The sequence below is a fragment of the Nerophis lumbriciformis genome, linkage group LG19 (genome assembly GCF_033978685.3).
Source record: "Nerophis lumbriciformis linkage group LG19, RoL_Nlum_v2.1, whole genome shotgun sequence".
Classification (NCBI taxonomy): domain Eukaryota; kingdom Metazoa; phylum Chordata; class Actinopteri; order Syngnathiformes; family Syngnathidae; genus Nerophis; species Nerophis lumbriciformis.
In genome coordinates this window covers 27,338,689-27,360,645 of record NC_084566.2, presented here as the reverse complement: position 1 = coordinate 27,360,645, position 21,957 = coordinate 27,338,689, and the positions used below count along the sequence as shown (strand labels likewise).

At 41.1% G+C, this 21,957-nt stretch overlaps 1 protein-coding gene across 4 annotated transcripts in view; it reads right to left on the bottom strand.

The window, feature by feature from the left end:
- pard3ab (par-3 family cell polarity regulator alpha, b) overlaps positions 1 to 21,957 on the bottom strand; it is a 427,849-nt gene that overhangs the window by 88,422 nt on the left and 317,470 nt on the right. For all 4 annotated transcript variants that reach the window (XM_061979076.2, XM_061979077.2, XM_061979075.2 and 1 more), the window contains one exon: positions 12,778 to 12,906. In XM_061979076.2, the coding sequence (XP_061835060.1) occupies positions 12,778 to 12,906 (129 nt within the window). The remainder of the gene's footprint in view (positions 1 to 12,777; positions 12,907 to 21,957) is intronic.

Here is a 21,957-nt window from a genome sequence, read left to right as displayed (position 1 = left end):
CATGTTACAACAGCGTAGTAAAAGAGTGCGGGTACTAGACTGGCCTGTCTGTAGTCCAGACCTGTCTCCCATTGAAAATGGGAGCCTAAAATACCACAACGGAGACCCCAGACTGTTGAACAACTTAAGCTGTACATCAAGCAAGAATGGGAAAGAATTCCACCTGAAAAGCTTCAAAAATTGGTCTCCTCAGTTCCCAAACGTTTACTGAGTGTTGTTAAAAGGAAAGGCCATGTAACACAGTGGTAAAAATGCCCCTGTGCCAACTTTTTTGAAATGTGTTGCTGCCATTAAATTCTAAGTTAATGATTATTTGCCAAAAAAAAATATGTTTCAGTCTATTCAATTGAATATAAGTTGAAAAGGATTTGCAAATCATTACATTCTGTTTTTATTTACGAATTACACAACGTGCCAACTTCACTGGTTTTGGGTTTTGTAGTAGACCTCTACAGGCGCAGCTACCAGTTCCTCTTTGGGACCCTGAACAAAATTCCAACATTTGTGTACACCTTGAACACACCATTGACATAGCACTTGGCAATGTAAATAAGTCAATGTAACGGACCATTAATCCTCTGTTTTACCAATGGTGTTTGTCATTTCGAGTTTTTTCATAAAACATTCTATCCTTAATACTTACAACAATACAGCAAAGCATTGCTCATAACAATTCCGCAGAATTAAGGGCCAAAACAAAGAATCCCACACGTTGGCGATTTGGTCTGTGCTCTTTCTATGGAGTACGACTGCAAAATAATCCACCATTGGGCCAAACAAAGTTGCGAGTGACAGTACTTTGATAAAAAAGGCAAGAAACACTATGAACTAAAAAAAACAACTCCTAGCAAAGTACAACTGCCCCCTCCTTGCCAACACTGTGTTTGAGAATAGGGTACACTTCTGTACCATACTGAGTGTTCCTTTACAATAAATTTGATTTTGGCTATAAGTACAGCGACACACTGCAAAAACTGAAATCTAAGTAAGATTAAATATCTCAAATAAGGGTGATATTTGCTTATTTTCTGTCTGATAAGATAATTCTTCTCACTAAGCAGATTTTATGTTAGAGTGTTTTACTTATTTTAAGGGTTTTGGTCCGAAATGATCTCAGTAAGATATTACAGCTTGTAGCTGAGATTTGATGACTTATATTGAGTAAAACATGCTTGAAACTATCATCATCATTTCTTTTTATTCCTTTCATGGAAATGCATATACAAGCCATATACAGTTGACACTTTCATTGTTTTTTTGTTTCCTATACATTTCCATGATCAGAAAGGAGCAGATGGAAGAATACTATTCTTATATTTACCTGCCCCCTTTTTAACACAAATTATTTAGATGACTTTATCACTGTTCCCTCCACCAACACCCGAACTCCAACATACTTTTAATTTTCCTTTAAGCATTTTCAAAATGACACGTTCCAATCAAAATCAAAAATCAGTTTGATATAATTCCAGTCGTCTCTTTTTGTAACTCCTTTTAAATTCAAAGATATCCTTACAACTTTTTAAGTCTTTGTCAAGAGAATTCCATGCTTTCACACCAGCAACAGATAAGCACATTTGCTTCAAATTTGTTCGCACTCTTGGATGTTTAAAGTCATACGGCCTTCTGTGATTCTCATCTTCCGACGTGAACACAGATAACTTTTGTAAGTCCTTTGGAAGAACTTTATTTCTAACATTAAACATCACTAATAGAGTATGCAATTCTACAATGTCTTTTAGTTTTAATAATCCTGACCTAATGAAGAGTGGATTTGTGTGGTCTCTATATCCTACTGTAAAAATGATACGAATTGCTCTTTTCTGTGAAAGAAATAAAGGCATTATGTTGCTGTGATATATATTTCCCCATATTTCTGCACAATAATTGAAATAAGGTAGAATAATTATGGCATCACATTAGTGCCAAAAATCAGAGCGCATAAAAACTGTTATCGCGCGCTGATTCTCCACTTCGTGCGCGCGCGACACCCTTTTGCGCGCGTGCGGTACCTTTTTGCGCGCGCGCCGTCTCGGTCTGTGCGCGCTCTGTGTACTCCTGGCATCTCTCTTCGCGCTGTCATGTTTCGTTTTGGCACTTTGGGGGCGGGTATGCTTAGAGGGCCCCTTCTTTCTGATTGGTCAGGCGAAAAATGCTGAAAAATGCTCAGAGCCAATCAGAAGTGCAGCAGGGCGGGTCATTGTCAATATGTATCAAGATTTACGGAGGAAGAAGTGGATAAAAAAATGTCGCGCGCTGATGAAGGTTATTTCATACCACATAAACACAATACAGGGTAATACAAAATGTGACCCAAATAAATAATAAGACAACAAACACCATAATCACATCAATAACATCCAACCATAACATTATTTTGTATTTTCACTTGTTCTTGAACATTTGTTTTCTAATTTATGGAATTTCTTTTGATTCAGCCATAAAATTAATGAAATAATCTTTGAATTTTGTTTTTAAAATGTTAAAAATAGCTTTTAATAATGTTTTCTGAAACAGTTTAAAATAATCAGAGAACTGACTAACATTGACCCTACACAACTATGTTGCACAATTAAGTCTTTTTTTTTTTTAAAGCGAAAGAGGTAATTTCAACAGGTACAGCATCCTATGTCATATCTACATGTAATAAGATTTGTAACAAGGCAAACCGTATGGCACTAATGTGACGCCATAAAACCGTTTGTAAATTGGTCGAAAATCGAGCAAGTTATGGTAATTTAATTAGTACATGTACCATTGACATCAATGTAATGATTGAGGCTAGCTGTCCGAGGTAAGATGGCTACAACGTTGCTACGCTGGAGAATGATTGGTCATATGAAAAATGCTCAGAGCCAATCAGAAAGGAGGGGCCGTCTAAGCATACCAGCCCCCAAAGTGCCAAAAAGAAACATGACAGCGCGAGGAGAGATGCCAGGAGTACACAGAGCGCGCACAGACCGAGACGGCGCGCGCGCAGAAAGGCACCGCGCGCGTGCAAAAATGCATCACGTGTGCGCAAAAGGGTGTCGTGCGCGCGCACGAAGTGGAGATAACAGTTTTTACGCGCTCGGATTTTTGTCACTAATGTGACGCCATAAATAATTGAGCAATATAACATATTGACAAAAACTAGAATATCAACTGATGCAAAGCTGTGTCATCAACACTCACAAGTATAAACTACTTTTTTAAAGTAATCATTTCTTACTTCAAGCATGAAAAAAAAAAAATCATGATTATGTCAAGATAATGGCACTAGCATTTACTTGATTTAAGAATATTTTTCAACATATTGAGCAAAAAGGTCCAATTTTTTTTTCTACCAAGAAAAGTGCACTTATTAGTGAGAATATACTTATTTTAAAGGTATTTTTGGGTTCATTGAGGTTAGCTAATTTTACTTGTTTTGGAAAGTCTTGACAAGCCAAATTTTCTTGTTCTATTGGCAGATCATTTTGCTTAGTTCAAATAAAATACCCCTCATTTTTGTATTTTCTTTTTCTTGTTTTTGAACACTGACTTTTTGCAGTGCACCCCTTGCTGCCTCATTCCCAAGACGGAGGACAACGTCCAAACAAGTTGTAACATTCTGTCTGTTGTGGGGGGAAAAAAAGCAAGGTCTATTTTTGTTACTACAAATAGCACAAGCGACGTTCCAGTTGTTAGAGGGAGGGCTGCTGGTGTATAGCTGCCACGCTGTCAAATCACATATGTTATCAAAACAACATTATCTTCTGACCCCCCCTGGGCGGAGCCAGCAAGCAGTCCCTATAATTACATCCATGCTAATTATCAGAGCTTTACAACCACCAATTATCAATGTTTTTCTTTGGGACCTGGGACAGTAGAGATAGGGTGGGGTGCGTATGGCGAGCTAAAATCATCCATCACATAAAAAAAAAAAAACGGTCCAAACACAGGGACTCCTCATTGGGCCCAAAATAAACTGTTCTGCTCAACATCCTCACAATGTGACCATGTCAAATGAGTACAGCGGTTCTCTGCAAGCCCATTAGGGGAACAGGACCCTGCAGGGTTCTGCCTTTAAAATCAGGGGAACAATCATCATCAGCAGCAGCTACTGGTTTGTGTACAGAAGCACACTGGCTGATAAGATAAGACCACACATCCCAGTTTGGATACGCTTGACCTTCCCATTCCAAAGCTGGGGTCAGCGCTTTCTCCACCAGGCAGGAAGCAGCTTCAAGTGTGTGGGAAAGGATGCAAAGTGGACTTTTAAGAACAGAACACATGAACAAAGGGGCAGCGTGCTGCTGACAACATGGAGGAGGAATGAAGGTGGTTTATAACATGGGCCACATTTGACATAAGACGGCATTTATCTGCTTTTATAATGAATCAGCAGGATGGACACATAAGAGCTCATCATGCAAATATATGTCATTTAGAGGTCCACCACAGTAAAATGTTGAACTTGGTAACTGTTGTATACATACTTGCCAACCTTGAGACCTCCGATTTCTGGAGGTGGGGGGCGGGGGATGGGGTGGGCGTGGTCGGGGGTGGGGCGGGGGGCGTGGTTGGGGCGGGGCGTGGTTAGAGGCGTGGTTAAGAGGGGAGGAGTATATTTACAGCTAGAATTTCAGTGAATTCTAGCTATATATATATATATATATATACATATTTATTTTATTATATATATATATATATATATATATATATATATATATATGTATATATAAATAAAAGAAATACTTGAATTTCAGTGTTCGTTTATTTACACATATACACACACATAACACTCATCTACTCATTGTTGAGTTACGGGTTGAATTGTCCATCCTTGTTCTATTCTCTGTCACTATTTTTCTAACCATGCTGAACACCCTCTCTGATGATGCATTGCTGTGTGGCACGCACAAAAGTGCTTTCATCAAATGCATTAGAGTCTGGAATCTTCCATCTCTCCCTAGCATGGCCCAAAACCGGTCAATCTTTGCTTCCTGGGGAAGACCTTCAGTGCCAAGCACTTGGTAGTCCACTACTTCTTCCCGGAGGCTATCCAGGTCCAATCGCAGCTGCGGCTTGGAACTTACAAGCTGTTATGAGAGTAGCGTATGTGTGTGTGTGGCCCTTTAATAGGTGAGCATGTGAGGTGAGTGACGTCAGTGAGTGTGTGGGCGAGAGAAGAGAGGGAGCGGTAGCGTGAGTGCGGGCGGGACAAGTTTGTTTTGTGTTGGATTGGCTGTGTGCAAGCAATCAATAAAGCAAGATTTGCAACTAATCGCCGGACTCAGGCAGGAAAGGTGCAACAAAGCGTATTTCTTCATCTTACTCGTCGTCGGCGTCGCCATGGCTGTATCTTCCGCGTTCTTCTGCTTCGTCTCCTTGTTGTGTGCGCAGTTGTGCACTGCACTCTCTAAAAGCCGTATATGTTATTGATGTTATAGATGGCAGTATTGTCCTGTTTAAGAGTGTCACAACATTGCTGTTTACGGCAGACGAACTGCTTTAGACAAAAGCATGACTGCTGCTGTTGTGTGTTGTTACCGCGCTGGGAGGACGTTAATGAAACTGCCTAACAATAAACCCACATAAGAAACCAAGAACTCGCCCTCGATCATTCTACAGTTATAACGTGATTGGGCAGGCACGCTGTTTATATCGTGGGAAAGCGGACTCAGGTCCGCATGGAGCTGGAGGGGGCGTGGCCTCCAGCTCCGCCTGAATTTCGGGAGAAAATTTTTCCCGGGAGGTTTTCGGGAGAGGCGCTGAATTTCGGGAGTCTCCCGGAAAATCCGGGAGTGTTGGCAAGTATGGTTGTATATGCTGTGATTTATCAACCAAAGTCAGTTTCTCTTGAATGTGAATGTGGAGTGGATGAATGATGAGTTTTAAGTGTCACATGCTTTGAGTCACTAGACAAAAGCGCTATATTAATCGAATCACTTATCAATATCATCTTCACCAAGTCATCATTGTGTAATTATAATCAATCAATTATGGGAGATAAATAGATTTATGATCTAAAAGTGTCACAAGGTCCACAACAATAAGTATCATCCTCACCAAGTCATCATTGTGTAATTATAATCAATTAATTATGGGAGATAAATAGGGCTGCAACAACTAATCGATTAAAATCGATTATCAAAATAGTTGGCGATTAATTTAGTCATTGATTCGTTGGAACTATGCTATGCGCATGCGCGGAGGCTTTTTATTTATTTATTTTATTTTATTTAAAAAAAATTTTTTTGTTTGTTTTATAAACCTTTATTTATAAACTGCAACATTTACAAACAGCTGAGAAACAATAATCAAAATAAGTACAAAAACAGTACAAAACAGCGCCAGGGCAGCGCTGAGGCTGCGTCACATGAGGTGGAGGTAAGCTAGCCAATGATGTGTCATGTGCAGCTCACGTGACGATGCCGTCTCTTCTGCTGGAAACATTCGAAAAATGGCGCAGGAAAACAGTACTGATAGTTCCGCGGAGAAACACCTTGAGGTTATTGCTTCAATGGAGAAAAGTGTACGACCTAAGTCGTCAAAAGTGTGGGAACACTTCACTTTAAAGGGGAACATTATCACCAGACCTATGTAAGCGTCAATATATACCTTGATGTTGCAGAAAAAAGACCATATATTTTTTTAACCGATTTCCGAACTCTAAATGGGTGAATTTTGGCGAATTAAACGCCTTTCTAATATTCGCTCTCGGAGCGACATCGGGAAGCAATCCGCCATTTTCTCAAACACCGAGTCAAATCAGCTCTGTTTTTTTCCGTTTTTTCGACTGTTTTCCGTACCTTGGAGACATCATGCCTTGTCGGTGTGTTGTCGGAGGGTGTAACAACACGAACAGGGACGGATTCAAGTTGCACCAGTGGCCCAAAGATGCGAAAGTGGCAAGAAATTGGACATTTGTTCCGCACACTTTACCGACGAAAGCTATGCTACGACAGAGATGGCAAGAATGTGTGGATATCCTGCGACACTCAAAGCAGATGCATTTCCAACGATAAAGTCAAAGAAATCTGCCGCCAGACCCCCATTGAATCTGCCGGAGTGTGTGAGCAATTCAGGGACAAAGGACCTCGCTAGCACTGCAAGCAATGGCGGCAGTTTGTTCCCGCAGACGAGCGAGCTAAACCCCTTATCGACCCTAGCTTCCCTGGGCTGCTGACATCAACTCCAAAACTGGACAGATCAGCTTTCAGGAAAAGAGCGCGGATGAGGGTATGTCTACAGAATATATTAATTGATGAAAATTGGGCTGTCTGCACTCTCAAAGTGCATGTTGTTGCCAAATGTATTTCATATGCTGTAAACCTAGTTCATAGTTGTTAGTTTCCTTTAATGCCAAACAAACACATACCAATCGTTGGTTAGAAGGCGATCGCCGAATTCGTCCTCGCTTTCTCCCGTGTCGCTGGCTGTCGTGTCGTTTTCGTCGGTTTCGCTTGATTACGGTTCAAACCGATATGGCTCAATAGCTTCAGTTTCTTCTTCAATTTCGTTTTCGCTACCTGCCTCCACACTACAACCATCCGTTTCAATACATTCGTAATCTGTTGAATCGCTTAAGCCGCTGAAATCCGAGTCTGAATCCGAGCTAATGTCGCTATAGCTTGCTGTTCTTTCCGCCATGTTTGTTTGTGTTGGCTTCACTATGTGACGTCACAGAAAAATGGACGGGTGTATATAACGATGGTTAAAATCAGGCACTTTGAAGCTTTTTTTAGGGATATTGCGTGATGGGTAAAATTTTGAAAAAAACTTTGAAAAATATAATAAGCCACTGGGAACTGATTTTTAATGGTTTTAACCATTCTGAAATTGTGATAATGTTCATCTTTAAAGACTTCAAAGAAGACTGTTTGCTGCAAAATGGCACGTAAATACAACATTGCTTCGGGAGCACCTGAAAAGGAAACATGTTGGAGCAATGGATGAAGGGAACTCACGGTACGTAACTTTTTAAGTCCATAGTGGCAACAGGCATTCATGAGTTCAGCTTTTTTGTGAGTAACGTTAACGTTATGCCTTTGTTGCTGATAATGTGTCTCCGTCACATTTGACTCCGTTTTGAGAGAGAAAACGCACGGTTACCAATTTGGAAATAAACGTAACGGACAGAAATATCTCAGGTTGGTTTCATAATGGATAAATGTAGCCGGGCCCGATAAAGCTATTCAAATATATTTAGATTTGAGTGACGCTTTAGTATAACTAAATGTTATGAAGGTGCTGGAATATTTCATGCTATTATTCAGAGGCAGCCTAAAATGAATTATTTTATTATTTACAACAGAAACGTGTACAATATCTGATTCAGTTCTCATCTGATGAGTTACATTTCTGTGTTATTATTGGTGTATGCTGCACCCCAATGTCCAGAACATGTTTTTTTTTCAATAAAATACTGGAAAGGATAGAAATGTAGTTTGTCTCTTTTATCCGATTATTAATCGATTAATCGAAGTAATAATCGACAGATTAATCGATTAGCAAATTAATCGTTAGTTGCAGCCCTAGAGATAAATAGATTTATGATCTTAAAGTGTCACAAGGTCAACAAGCGTTACTTCGTTTCTCACACATTTCTGTTTTGTGCATTCTTTAACATGTCATGTTGCTAGATGTTAAACAATGCAGAAAACAGAAATGTGTTACAAACTAAATATGTTGGTAGGAAGGGCAAATGAAAGGATGGGGGGAAAAAAAAAAGAGAAAGAATCCCGAGGTGGGACAAAGCGCGCGTGGCAGGCGACAGAAACGGCGGCATGGCGAAAGAAATGTTTGAGGAGTGACCTTTGTAGCACATGAGGCCAGAACAATGGTCCATTATGTGCTATTGTGTCTGCCGGGTAATAACGCTCCATCTTGGAGCCAAGGCTGACACGCCCCATGGAGCAGGGTGAAAGGCAGGAAAGGCAGCCAGCGGATAAGACGACGGATCAGACAGACGCTGGATTGATATCGCTACATTCCTTTGACTGGGGTTTTTCATGGGGAAAACTTATGCTGGGGGGGTAAAAAAAAAGTCATTAGCACTGAGTAAGTATGTTAAATTCATTAGTGTCACCCTAATGAAGCCGAAAAAGGGAAATCCCATTCACTCTTTTTGACTTCTTTGATTGCACAAATGATTAAATTGTTGTGCTAATCTGCAAAAGGCCCGCATGAACACTGCGTCATTCTCCATGGCAACCAGCAGTGCAGTCTGCATCTGTCTGGCTCTGAGAGCTGAGATTTAAACCGTTCAATCAATCGCAGGTGGATCAATGGCAGCTTCTGGCAGCGGCCAATCGATGGACGACGAGGTGCGAGGCCCCCCCCGTCAGGAACCCTGGGAGACTGGTTTGGTGCAGCGCCGCTAAACGCGTTTGTTGTCGAGTAACCAATCAGCTGTGCACTTCCTGTCGATCGCAGTGTGTCTGAGCTGGAGGTTAAATACAAACACTTTGTGCTTTTCTCTGCCTACGAGGGGAGGCGGTTACAAAAAGGCAGCTTAGAAAATAAGAAATATTGATAAGTAATATCACCTACCTCATGCAAACATAATGCAGTGTGCAATACATTCATTCATTCATTCGTGATGGACAGCCACTAATACAATTGGCACTAACTGTTCTGAAAATGAAATTTCGATTCCTTATGTATTGTACACGTGAAGAATTGACAAAGTCGACAGTTGAGTATTATAATCGTTATCACAAGAGGCTGCAATATACAGTATATCACGATATAGATTTTGGGACATTTCGGCCGTCTCTAGTTGTCAACTTTGGGACTTTTTTGGCCATATTCAGTGTTTAAACCCCTCTGGATACTCTTTTTCCAAAAAGGAAGTAGTGACTTGTTTTGTTTTTTGAGACTGTTGGAGACTAACAGGAAAGCATACCGTATTTTTTGGACTAAAAGCCACAGTTTTTTTCATAGTTTGGCCGGGGGTGCGACTTATACTCAGGAGCGACTTATGTGTGAAATTATTAACACAATACCGTAAAATATCAAATAATATTATTTAGCTCATTCACGTAAGAGACTAGACGTATAAGATTTCATGGGATTTAGCGATTAGGAGTGACAGATTGTTTGGTAAACGTATAGCATGTTCTATATGTTATAGTTATTTGAATGACTCTTACCATAATATGTTACGTTAACATACCAGGCACGTTCTCAGTTGGTTATTTATGCCTCATATAACGTACACTTATTCAGCCTGTTGTTCACTATTCTTTATTTATTTTAAATTGCCTTTCAAATGTCTATTCTTGGTGTTGGCTTTTATCAAATAAATTTCCCTAAAAAAATGCGACTTATACTCCAGTGCGACTTATACTGTATATGTTTTTTTTCTTCTCTATTATGCATTTTCGGTCGGTGCGACTGATACTCCGGAACGCCTTATACTCCGAAAAATACGGTATATGGCTCTTCTCAACGAGCAGCGGGTGCTGCTGTGGCTGCCCCGAAGCCCTAACCACAAAAAATAAGGACATAAAGTTTTATCATGTTTTTTTGCTCACTTTCTGTCTCTATCTTGCAGCGTCCATTAAATTACACTATAATGCCAAAAGTTTTTGGCCACCTGCCTTGACTCACATATGAACTTGAAGTGCCATCCCATTCCTAACCCATAGGGTTCAATATGATGTCGGTCCACCTTTTGCAGCTATTACAGCTTCAACTCTTCTGGGAAGGCTGTCCACAAGGTTGCGGAGTGTGTTTATAGGAATTTTTGACCATTCTTCCAAAAGCGCATTGGTGAGGTCACACACTGATGTTGGTCGAGAAGGCCTGGCTCTCAGTCTCTGTTCTAATTCATCCCAAAGGTGGTCTATCGGGTTCAGGTCAGGACTCTGTGCAGGCCAGTCAAGTTCATCCACACCAGACTTTGTCATCCATGTCTTTATGGACCTTGCTCTGTGCACTGGTGCACAGAGCAAGGTCCAAACTGTTCCCACAAGGTTGGAAGCATGGAATTGTCCAAAATGTTTTGGTATCCTGGAGCATTCAAAGTTCCTTTCACTGGAACTAAGGAGCCAAGCCCAACTCCTGAAAAACAACTCCACACCATAATTCCTCCTCCACTAAATTTCACACTCTGCACAATGCAGTCCGACATGTAGCGTTCTTCTGGCAACCTCCAAACCCAGACTCGTCCATCAGATTGCCAGATGGAAAAGGGTGATTCATCACTCCAGAGAACGCGTCTCCACTGCTCTAGAGTCCAGTGGCGACATGCTTTACACCACTCCATCCCACGCTTTGCATTGGACTTGGTGATGTATGTCTTAGATACAGCTGCTCGGCCATGGAAACCCATTCCATGAAGCTCTCTACGTACTGTACGTGGGCTAATTGGAAGGTCCCATGAAGTTTGGAGCTCTGTAGCAACATCCGCTGACCCCTCTCTGTCAGTTTACGTGGCCTACCACTTTGTGGCTGAGTTGCTGTTGTTCCCAAACTCTTCCATTTTCTTATAATAAAGCCGACAGTTGAATTTGGAATATTTAGGAGCGAGGAAATTTCACGACTGGATTTGTTGCACAGGTGGCATCCTATGACAGTTCCACGCTGGAAATCACTGAGAGCGGCCCATTCTTTCACAAATGTTTGTAGAAACAGTCTTCATGCCTAAGTGCTTGATTGTATACACCTGCCAAGTGATTAGGACACCTGATTCTGATCATTTGGATGGGTGGCCAAATACTTTTGGCAATATAGTGTATATGCACATGCGTCATAGCAAATTAGACAATGACATCGTCAACTAACAACCCCAACTCACTGCCACAGATGTGTGTTTAATAAAGTTTTGAAAAAGTATTATTTGACAGTGCAAGTTGAAGTGAAGGCTAAGATTGTGTCAAAACATAATTATAACAATACTTTAAAAAAGAGAACATTTTCCATGATGTCCAGCATAGTAACCTTCTGACTTCTTTATACGCCATTTGCATGAGGTTTAAAGCAATTACCAGAAGCATTTGCAAGTATTGAACTCTGCGCAGCGAGAGGACAATCTGCAGCGGAATGGTGGGGATTATTAGGGGGCAGCACACTAATGGCCATGACATTTCTACAACAACAGTAGAGGAATGACATTTAGGTTCAGAAGGAAACACAATGAGGGTGACTTCCTGTCTGCTGATCACAAGCCATGCAAACATCTTTTTTAATTAATCCATTTAAGACCACTTGATTCATTAATTGTTCTTTTCTTATGGGTTTTTCCACAATAAACGGCATTGAGATACCGTATTTTTCGGACTATAAGTCGCAGTTTTTTTTCATAGTTTGGCCGGGGGTGCGACTTATACTCAGGAGCGACTTATGTGTGAAATTATTAAGACATTACCGTAAAATATCAAATAATATTATTTAGTTCATTCACGTAAGAGACTAGACGTATAAGATTTCATGGGATTTAGCGATTAGGAGTGACAGATTGTTTGGTAAACGTATAGCATGTTCTATATGTTATAGTTATTTGAATGACTCTTACCATAATATGTTACGTTAACATACCAGGCACGTTCTCAGTTGGTTATTTATGCCTCATATAACGTACACTTATTCAGCCTGTTGTTCACTAGTCTTTATTTATTTTAAATTGCCTTTCAAATGTCTATTCTTGGTGTTGGGTTTTATCAAATAAATTTCCCCCAAAGAATGCGACTTATACTCCAGTGCGACTTATATATGTTTTTTTCCTTCTTTATTCTGCGTTTTCGGCCGGTGCGACTTATACTCTGAAAAATACGGTACCAATAAATGACATGAAGAAAAACTCACCTCTCCTGCTCCATCCTCATCTTCAGCGTCTCTTCGTCGGAAACGTGCGTCTCCTCTGACCGCCACTTGTTGGACCCTTTACGGTCCATCCTGTCTCCCGGACGCTCATCTTTGCGGTGCTTTCCAAACCTGAAATACCACATTTCCAAGACATTTAGCGTCACGTAAATTCTAAACTGTTTACAGCTGTCTTTCAGAAAGCAAACATAAGAAGGAGCTTTAAAAGTAGATGTGTTTCTGTCAGGGGGTTCATCTGTGGAACAGCTTGGATGATTCCTTAAAATGTTCCAGTTCCATTCACACATTTAAAAAACACTTTAAAGGGGAACATTATCACCAGACCTATGTAAGCGTCAATATATACCTTGATGTTGCAGAAAAAAGACCATATATTTTTTTAACCGATTTCCGAACTCTAAATGGGTGAATTTTGGCGAATTAAACGCCTTTCTAATATTCGCTCTCGCCATTTTCTCAAAAACATTACAAACACCGAGTCAAATCAGCTCTGTTATTTTCCGTTTTTTCGACTGTTTTCCGTACCTTGGAGACATCATGCCTCGTCGGTGTGTTGTCGGAGGGTGTAACAACACGAACAGGGACGGATTAAAGTTGCACCAGTGGCCCAAAGATGCGAAAGTGGCAAGAAATTGGACGTTTGTTCCGCACACTTTACCGACGAAAGCTATGCTACGACAGAGATGGCAAGAATGTGTGGATATCCTGCGACACTCAAAGCAGATGCATTTCCAACGATAAAGTCAAAGAAATCTGCCGCCAGACCCCCATTGAATCTGCCGGCGTGTGTGAGCAATTCAGGGACAAAGGACCTCGGTAGCACGGCAAGCAATGGCGGCAGTTTGTTCCCACAGACGAACGAGCTATCGACTCTAGCTTCCCTGGCCTGCTGACATCAACTCCAAAACTGGACAGATCAGCTTTCAGGAAAAGAGTGCGGATGAGGGTATGTCTACAGAATATATTAATTGATGAAAATTGGGCTCTCTGCACTCTCAAAGTGCATGTTGTTGCCAAATGTATTTCATATGCTGTAAACCTAGTTCATAGTTGTTAGTTTCCTTTAATGCCAAACAAACACATACCAATCGTTGGTTAGAAGGCGATCGCCGAATTCGTCCTCGCTTTCTCCCGTGTCGCTGGCTGTCGTGTCGTTTTCGTCGGTTTCGCTTGCATACGATTCAAACCGATATGGCTCAATAGCTTCAGTTTCTTCTTCAATTTCGTTTTCGCTACCTGCCTCCACACTACAACCATCCGTTTCAATACATGCATAATCTGTTGAATCGCTTAAGCCGCTGAAATCAGAGTCTGAATCCGAGCTAATGTCGCTATAGCTTGCTGTTCTTTCTGCCATGTTTGTTTGTATTGGCTTCACTATGTGACGTCACAGGAAAATGGACGGGTGTATATAACGATGGTTAAAATCAGGCACTTTGAAGCTTTTTTTTACGGATATTGCGTGATGGGTAAAATTTTGAAAAAAACTTCGAAAAATATAATAAGCCACTGGGAACTGATTTTTAATGGTTTTAACCATTCTGAAATTGTGATAATGTTCCCCTTTAAGACCAATGTCTTGGAAAAATATATCACTCTTGAATCAACACAGTAGTTAATACTATGATCAATGTCAATTAAAAACAAAATGTGGGATATAAATAATAATGGAAGTATAATTGTTTGTATATAGCATATAATTGGCACAAAGGTTTAACACGTATACAAGGATATTTCACATGCCTTTACTGTGTATATAATTGAACAGTGTTTATGTTGTGTACAAGCTGTATTTATAATATGTTGTGCAAAGGAAATGTCATAATTTTTGGAAGCTCATCTTGTATTTGACATTGTTTATAGGGTTAGGCGCAATAAGTGTTCAACATCAGCCTAAACCAGGGGTCGGCAACCCAAAATGTTGAAAGAGCCATATTGGACCAAAAATACAAAAACAAATCTGTCTGGAGCCGCAAAAAATTAAAAGCCATATTACATACAGATAGTGTGTCATGAGATATAAATTGAATTAAGATGACTTAAAGGAAACTAAATGAGCTCAAATATACCTACAAACGAGGCATAATGATGCAATATGTACATATAGCTAGCCTAAATAGCATGTTAGCATCGATTAGCTTGCAGTCATGCAGTGACCAAATATGTCTGATTAGCACTCCACACAAGTCAATAACATCAACAAAACTCACCTTTCATGCACAACGTTAAAAGTTTGGTGGACAAAATGAGACAGAAAAAGAAGTGGCATAAAACACGTCCTAGAAAGTCGGAGAAAGTTATATATGTAAACAAACTACGGTGAGGTCAAGGACCGCCAAAATTAGTAGGACAAAACGGCGCTCGCCAAATACTCGAATTAGTGAGGCATGTTTAATATAAACAGTGTGCTTTATAACAATTAGGGAGGTTTGCGTCATGTTTGTCCTTCTACGGAAACCATATTAAAACAATTGTTCATACATTTTTGAAAAAGCTCCAGAGCCACTACGGCGGCGCTAAAGAGCCGCATGGGGCTCTCGAGCCGCGGGTTGCCGACCCCTGGCCTAAACCCTTTCGGTCTGCAACATTTTCAATTCATGAATGTACAACTGTCTGTTTATTTTGTTGACCACTGACCGAAGTAGGGCTGCAACAACTAATCGATTAAATTGATTATAAAAATAGTTGGCGATTAATTTAGTCATCGATTCGTTGGATCTATGCTATGCGCATGCGCTGAGGCTAGGTTTTTTCTTTTTTTATTTGTATTTTTTAACCTTTATTTATAAACTGCAACATTTACAAACAGCTGAGAAACAATAATCAAAATAATAGGGGTGTAACGGTACGTGTATTTTTATCGAACCGTTTCGGTACGGGGGTTTCGGTTCGGTGCGGAGGTGTGCCGAACGAGTTTCCACACGGACGTATTAAGTAGCGTACTGCATGTTGTGTAAACAATACTCAAAATGCCGGACATTTGAGGCATTTAAGAAACTCCGCCCTGACAGCTCTGCAAAAGAGGACATGTCCGGTGAAACCGATCGCTGGCTAGGATAGACTGACCATACGTTCACCGGACATGTCCTCTTTTGCGGGGCTGCCTGGGCGGTGTTTCTTAAATGCCTCAAATGTCCGGCATTTTGAGTTAATGTTGCGTACCCAACCCTGCCCCCCAACACATCAACCCCGGCCACCTCAACCGACGCACGGAAGGGGGGGGGGGTTTGGTGGTAGCGGGGGTGTATAATGTAGCCTGGAAGAGTTAGTGAGCATGGGATTCTGGGTATTTGTTCTGTTGTGTTTATGTTGTGTTAAGGATGCTTATGTTCTCCCAAAATGTGTTCGTCATTCTTGTTTGGTGTGGGTTCACAGTGTGGCGCATATTTGTAATAGTGTTAAAGTTGTTTATACGGCCACCCTCAGTGTGACCTGTATGGCTGTTGACCAAGTATGCTTTGCGGTCACTTACGTGTGTAAGCGGAGGCCGCATACAACATGTGACTGGGCTGGCACGCAGACAGTATGGTGAAAAAGCGAACGCGACGACAGGTTGTAGAGGACGCTAATAAAGGAAGTGCCATCACGGCACACCCTCATTATTGTTGTCCGGGTGAAAATCGGAGAACATTTGCCTCGGGAGATTTCCGGGAGAGGCACTGAAATCCGGCCGGAAAAATCGGGAGGGTCGGCAAGTATGCAGCTGAGCCGCATCAGAGTGGTCAAAGAGCCGCGGGTTACAGACCCCTGATCTAGTTGTATGTCAAAGATTTGATTCATTATTTAAGTACAGTATTTTATTTTCCTATGTTCAAAAACAGTGTTACTGTTCAAACTGTGTGTAATGTTACAGTGTCCAAAATATTGGTATTTGGAGTGTTTTCTGAGGTGAAAATAGTTTGAGAACCACTACTCTTCCAAACATGCCCGATATCCAATTATTCTTAAATGCTGACAACATTGGCACTTACTACATAGTCCTGGATCTAAAAATTATGTACAAACCCCAAAACCAGTGAAGTTGGCACGTTGTGTAAATCATAAATAAAAACAGAATACAATGATTTGCAAATCTTTTTCAACCTATATTCAATTGAATAGACTGCAAGGACAAGATATTTAACGTTTGAACTGGAAAACTGTTATTTTTTGCAAATATTAGCTCATGCCTGCAACATGTTTCAAAAAAGCTGGCACAAGTGTAGAAAAAGACTGAGGAAGTTGAGGAATGCTCATCAAACACTTATTTGGAACACCCCACAGGTGAACAGGCTAATTTGGGAACAGGTGGGTGCCATGATTGGGTATAAAAGCAGCTTCCATGAAATGCTCAGTCATTCACAAACAAGGATGGGGCGAGGGTCACCACTTTGTCAACAAATGCGTGAGCAAATTGTCGAACAGTTTAGAAAAACATTTCTATTGCAAGGAATTTAGTGATTTCACCATCTATGGTCCGTAATATCATCAAAAGGTTCAGAGAATCTGGAGAAATCCCTGCACGTAAGCGATGATATTACGGACCTTCGATCCCTCAGGCAGTACTGTATCAAAAACCGACATCAGTGTGTAAAGGATATCACCACATGGGCTCAGGAACACTTCAGAAAATCACTGTGAGTAACTACAGTTTGTCGCTACATCTGTAAGTGCAAGTTAAAACTCTCCTATGCAAAGCGAATGCCATTTATCAACAACACCCAGAAATGCTGCCGGTTTCGCTGGGCCCGAGCTCATCTAAGATGGACTGATGCAAAGTGGAAAAGGGTTCTGTGGTCTGACAAATTGTTTTTGGAAACTGTGGACGTCGTGTCCTCCGGAACAAAGAGGAAAAGAACCACCAGCTGTTATAGGCACAAAGTTGAAAAGCCAGCATCTGTGATGGTATGGGGGTGTATTAGTGCCCAAGGCATGGGTAACTTACACATCTGTGAAGGCACCATTAATGCTGAAAGGTACATACAGGTTTTGGAGCAACATATGTTGCCATCCAAGCAACGTCATGGACGCCCCTGCTTATTTCAGCAAGACAATGCCAAGCCACGTGTTACATCAACGTGGCTTCATAGTAAAAGAGTGCGGGTACTAGACTGGCCTGCCTGTAGTACAGACCAGTCTCCCATTGAAAATGTGTGACAATATGAAGCCTAAAATACCACAACAGAGACCCTGGACTGTTGAACAACTTAAGCTGTACATCAAGCAAGAATGGGAAAGAATTCCACCTGAAAAGCTTCAAAAATTGGTCTCCTCAGTTCCCAAACATTTACTGAGTGTTGTTAAAGGGAAAGGCCATGTAACACAGTGGTAAAATGTTTTGTGCCACCTGTTGCTGCCTAAATTTTAAGTTAATGATTATTTGCAAAAAAAAAAATAAAGTTTCTCAGTTCGAACATTAAATAACTTGTCTTTGCATTCTGTTGAATTTAATATAAGTCGAAAAGGATTTGCAAATCATTGTATTTTGTTTTTAATTATGAATTAGATAACATGCCAACTTCACTGGTTTTGGGTTTTGTATAAAGATAAGATCCCCCCAAATTAGTAGTAATTTCAGGCTTGTTTTCTGGTGAATTTCAGCACATTTCTGAACGCCTACTTTTTGGTTCAAAGAGTGACCTTCATCAGCGCGCTAACGTCACCTACAAAAGACTGGAGGCAATTTCACATTGCGTAGTACGTATTTTAGTTGCATCTTCATCCCAAATCATGTCAGTTCCGTGCGGAATTGAACAAAATAAGCAAAATATCTTCGCGGGGAGAAAGCCAGAGCCTGCAGAAAAATATTCGGTACATTACGTGTACTCCTCTTTGGCTTGGAGCAGACACGCACCATGGGGCTCGCTTGCTATGCAGCCTGATGGTTGGTGGTTCTTGCGTCGAAAAGCTTCCTTCATAGCAGGGGACATTGAGCTCTAAGCGGCGCGAAGTGACGAGGACCAGAGCACGAGGTCTGGTCTGTTGGGTAGTCTCAGATGGAAAACTAAAATGACACATTTCTGCCACCTCCAGGCTGGCTGATGTCCGATGTTGAATGAACTTGTTGGTTTTGCACAGATAAATCTTCTTTAAGATGCCGAATACAAAGGCGGAAGATGCTAGGCACTGACCTTAGTCCGTCTGGTATCTATGGTAGTTGCTAGTAACTAAAGGACATGTGTACCGGCCTTGTAACATGCTTCTCTTGCAGCCTACCAGCATGTGCAAATCAACATACCGTATTTTTCAGACTATACGTTGCAGTTTTTTTCATAGTTTGGCCGGGGGTGCGAATTATACTCAGGAGCGACTTATGTGTGAAATTATTAACACATTACCGTAAAATATCAAATAATATTATTTAGCTCATTCACGTAAGAGACTAGACCAGGGGTCGGCAACCCGCGGCTCCGGAGCCGCATGCGGCTCTTTGACCACTCTGATGCGGCTCAGCTGCATACTTTCTGACCCTCACGATTTTTCCGGGAGACTTCCGAATTTCAGTGCCTCTCCCGAAAATCTCCCGGGGCAACAATATTGAGGGAGTGCAGGGATGGCAGTGCCTTTAGCTTCCGATTTTACACTATCTGCCCTACACACGGAAGTGACTGCAAGGCATACTTGGTCAACAGCCATACAGGTCACGCTGAGGGTGGCCATATAAAACAACTTTAACACTGTTACTAATATGCGCCACACTTTGAACCCACACCAAACAAGAATGACAAACACATTTCGGGAGAACATCCGCACTGTAACACAACATAAACACAACAGAACAAATACCCAGAATTCCATGCATCCCTAACTCTTCCGGGCTACATTATACACCCCCGCCCCCCTCCCACTTCAACAGACGCACTGAGGGGGGGAGTTGATGTGTGGGGGGGGGTTGGTGGTAGTGGGGGTGTATAATGTAGCCCGGAAGAGTTAGGAATGCATGGGATTCTGGGTATTTGTTCGGTTGTGTTTATGTTGTGTTACAGTGCGGATGTTCTCCCAAAATGTGTTTGTCATTCTTGTTTGGTGTGGGTTCACAGTGTGGCGCATATTTGTAACAGTGTTAAAGTTGTTTTATACGGCCACCCTCAGTGTAACCTGTATCGCTGTTGACCAAGTATATCTTGCAGTCACTCATGTGTGTCTGCAGAAGCCTCATACAACATGTAACTGGGCTGGCACGCTGTTTATACAGGTTGTAGAGGGCGCTAAAGACAGTGCCATCACGGCACGCCCTTATTATTGTTGTTCGGGTGAAAATCAGCAGACATCCGATAGAATAGTTGCCCTGAATTTCGGGAGTCTCCCGGAAAAATCGGGAGGGTTGGCAAGTGTGACGCTGTCAAGCGTCATTCATATAAAACTCGCGGGCCGCACTAACATAACATTTTCATATTAAGGTGCGGGCCGCATAATAACGTCTTGTGGGCCGCGTGTCTGGTTTATACATAGCACAAAGCAAAAAAAAATACTTTGTATGCAGTGTTATTTCATTTTAAATTTCAAAAGAGTTTTGTGAAACGGGTCAAAATGGCTCTTTGAGTGGTAAAGGTTGCCGACCCCTGGACTAGACGTATAAGATTTCATGGGATTTAGCGATTAGGAGTGACAGATTGTTTGGTAAACGTATAGCATGTTCTATATGTTATAGTTATTTGAATGACTCTTACCATAATATGTTACGTTAACATACCAGGCACGTTCTCAGTTGGTTATTTATGCCTCATATAACGTACACTTATTCAGCCTGTTGTTCACTATTCTTTATTTATTTTAAATTGCCTTTCAAATGTATATTCTTGGTGTTGGCTTTTATCAAATAAATTTCCCCCAAAAATGCGACTTATATATGTTTTTTTCCTTCATTATCATGCATTTTCGGCCGGTGCAACTTATACTCCGGAGCGACTTATACTCCGAAAAATACGTTACTCGCTTACTAGACACCCCTGCTATAATTTAAATCAGGAGAGGACCCCTTTAAAGAGAAATTGTACCGCCGTGAATATTCCACTTCCAAAGCGATAACAACAAGGTGAAGAGAGAAACACAGCTGATGAATGAAACAGAGAAAATGAGGTGGAGGCGAGCGCAGGAAAGTGACGGATGACAAGAAAGTCAAGTGAAGACACAAAATCAAAGGACATTCAAAGAAGTGAAGTGGGAACACGAGTGTTTTAAATAAAAAGAAGAAAAGAAGAAGGAGACAAAGTCAAAATCAAGGCCAGGTTTACGACATAAAACTACTTCTTATCCCAAACGTCACATTCACGAACAAGGGCCATAAAAACATGCTGTGGAGGTATTTAAAATATATTATATATATACTTTGATAGTGTGTGTGTGTGTGTAAAGTAGCAGAAAGGAATGTGAAAGAGGAAATAAATCAATGAAAGAAAGAACGATAGAAACAAAACAAGTGAGCCAGCGGGTTGAATGTGTTGTTGGGTGCACCACAACTCCAATGAATGTGACAACACAGAAAAATAATAAAGTGTGCCTAAAGAAAGAAGAAGGAGGCGGTGGATGTGTGCATAGTCACACACACTAATATGCATAAATACTGGATCAAACAGACAAATGTACAGTGGTACCTTGGGTTTTATTATTGTTCCGTTCTATAGGCTCCGTTGAAAACCCAATCTTCCGAGGAAGTAATAACGTAAATCCAATTAATTCGTTCCAGAGACCAAGAAATATGGACACAAAACACATTTTATAGAAAACAATGAGAAATACATATAAATGACAAGTCTATCCATCCCTTTTCTACCGCTTGTCCCTCTTGGGGTGGCGGGGGGGCTGGAGTTTGATCATATTAGGCCTATACTGGCTCGCCTGCACTGGCTTACTGTCCATTTAAGCTGTGACTTTAAGGTTTTACTACTTACATATAAAGTACTACACGGTCTAGCTCCAGCCTATCTTGCCGATTGTATTGTGCCATATGTCCCGGCAAGAAATCTGCGTTCAAAGAACTCCGGCTTATTAGTGATTCCCAGAGCCCAAAAAAAGTCTGCGGGCTATAGAGCGTTTTCTATTCGGGCTCCAGTACTATGGAATGCCCTCCCGGTAACAGTTAGAGATGCTACCTCAGTAGAAGCATTTAAGTCCCATCTTAAAACTCATTTGTATACTCTAGCCTTTAAATAGACCCGCTTTTTAGACCAGTTGATCTGCCGT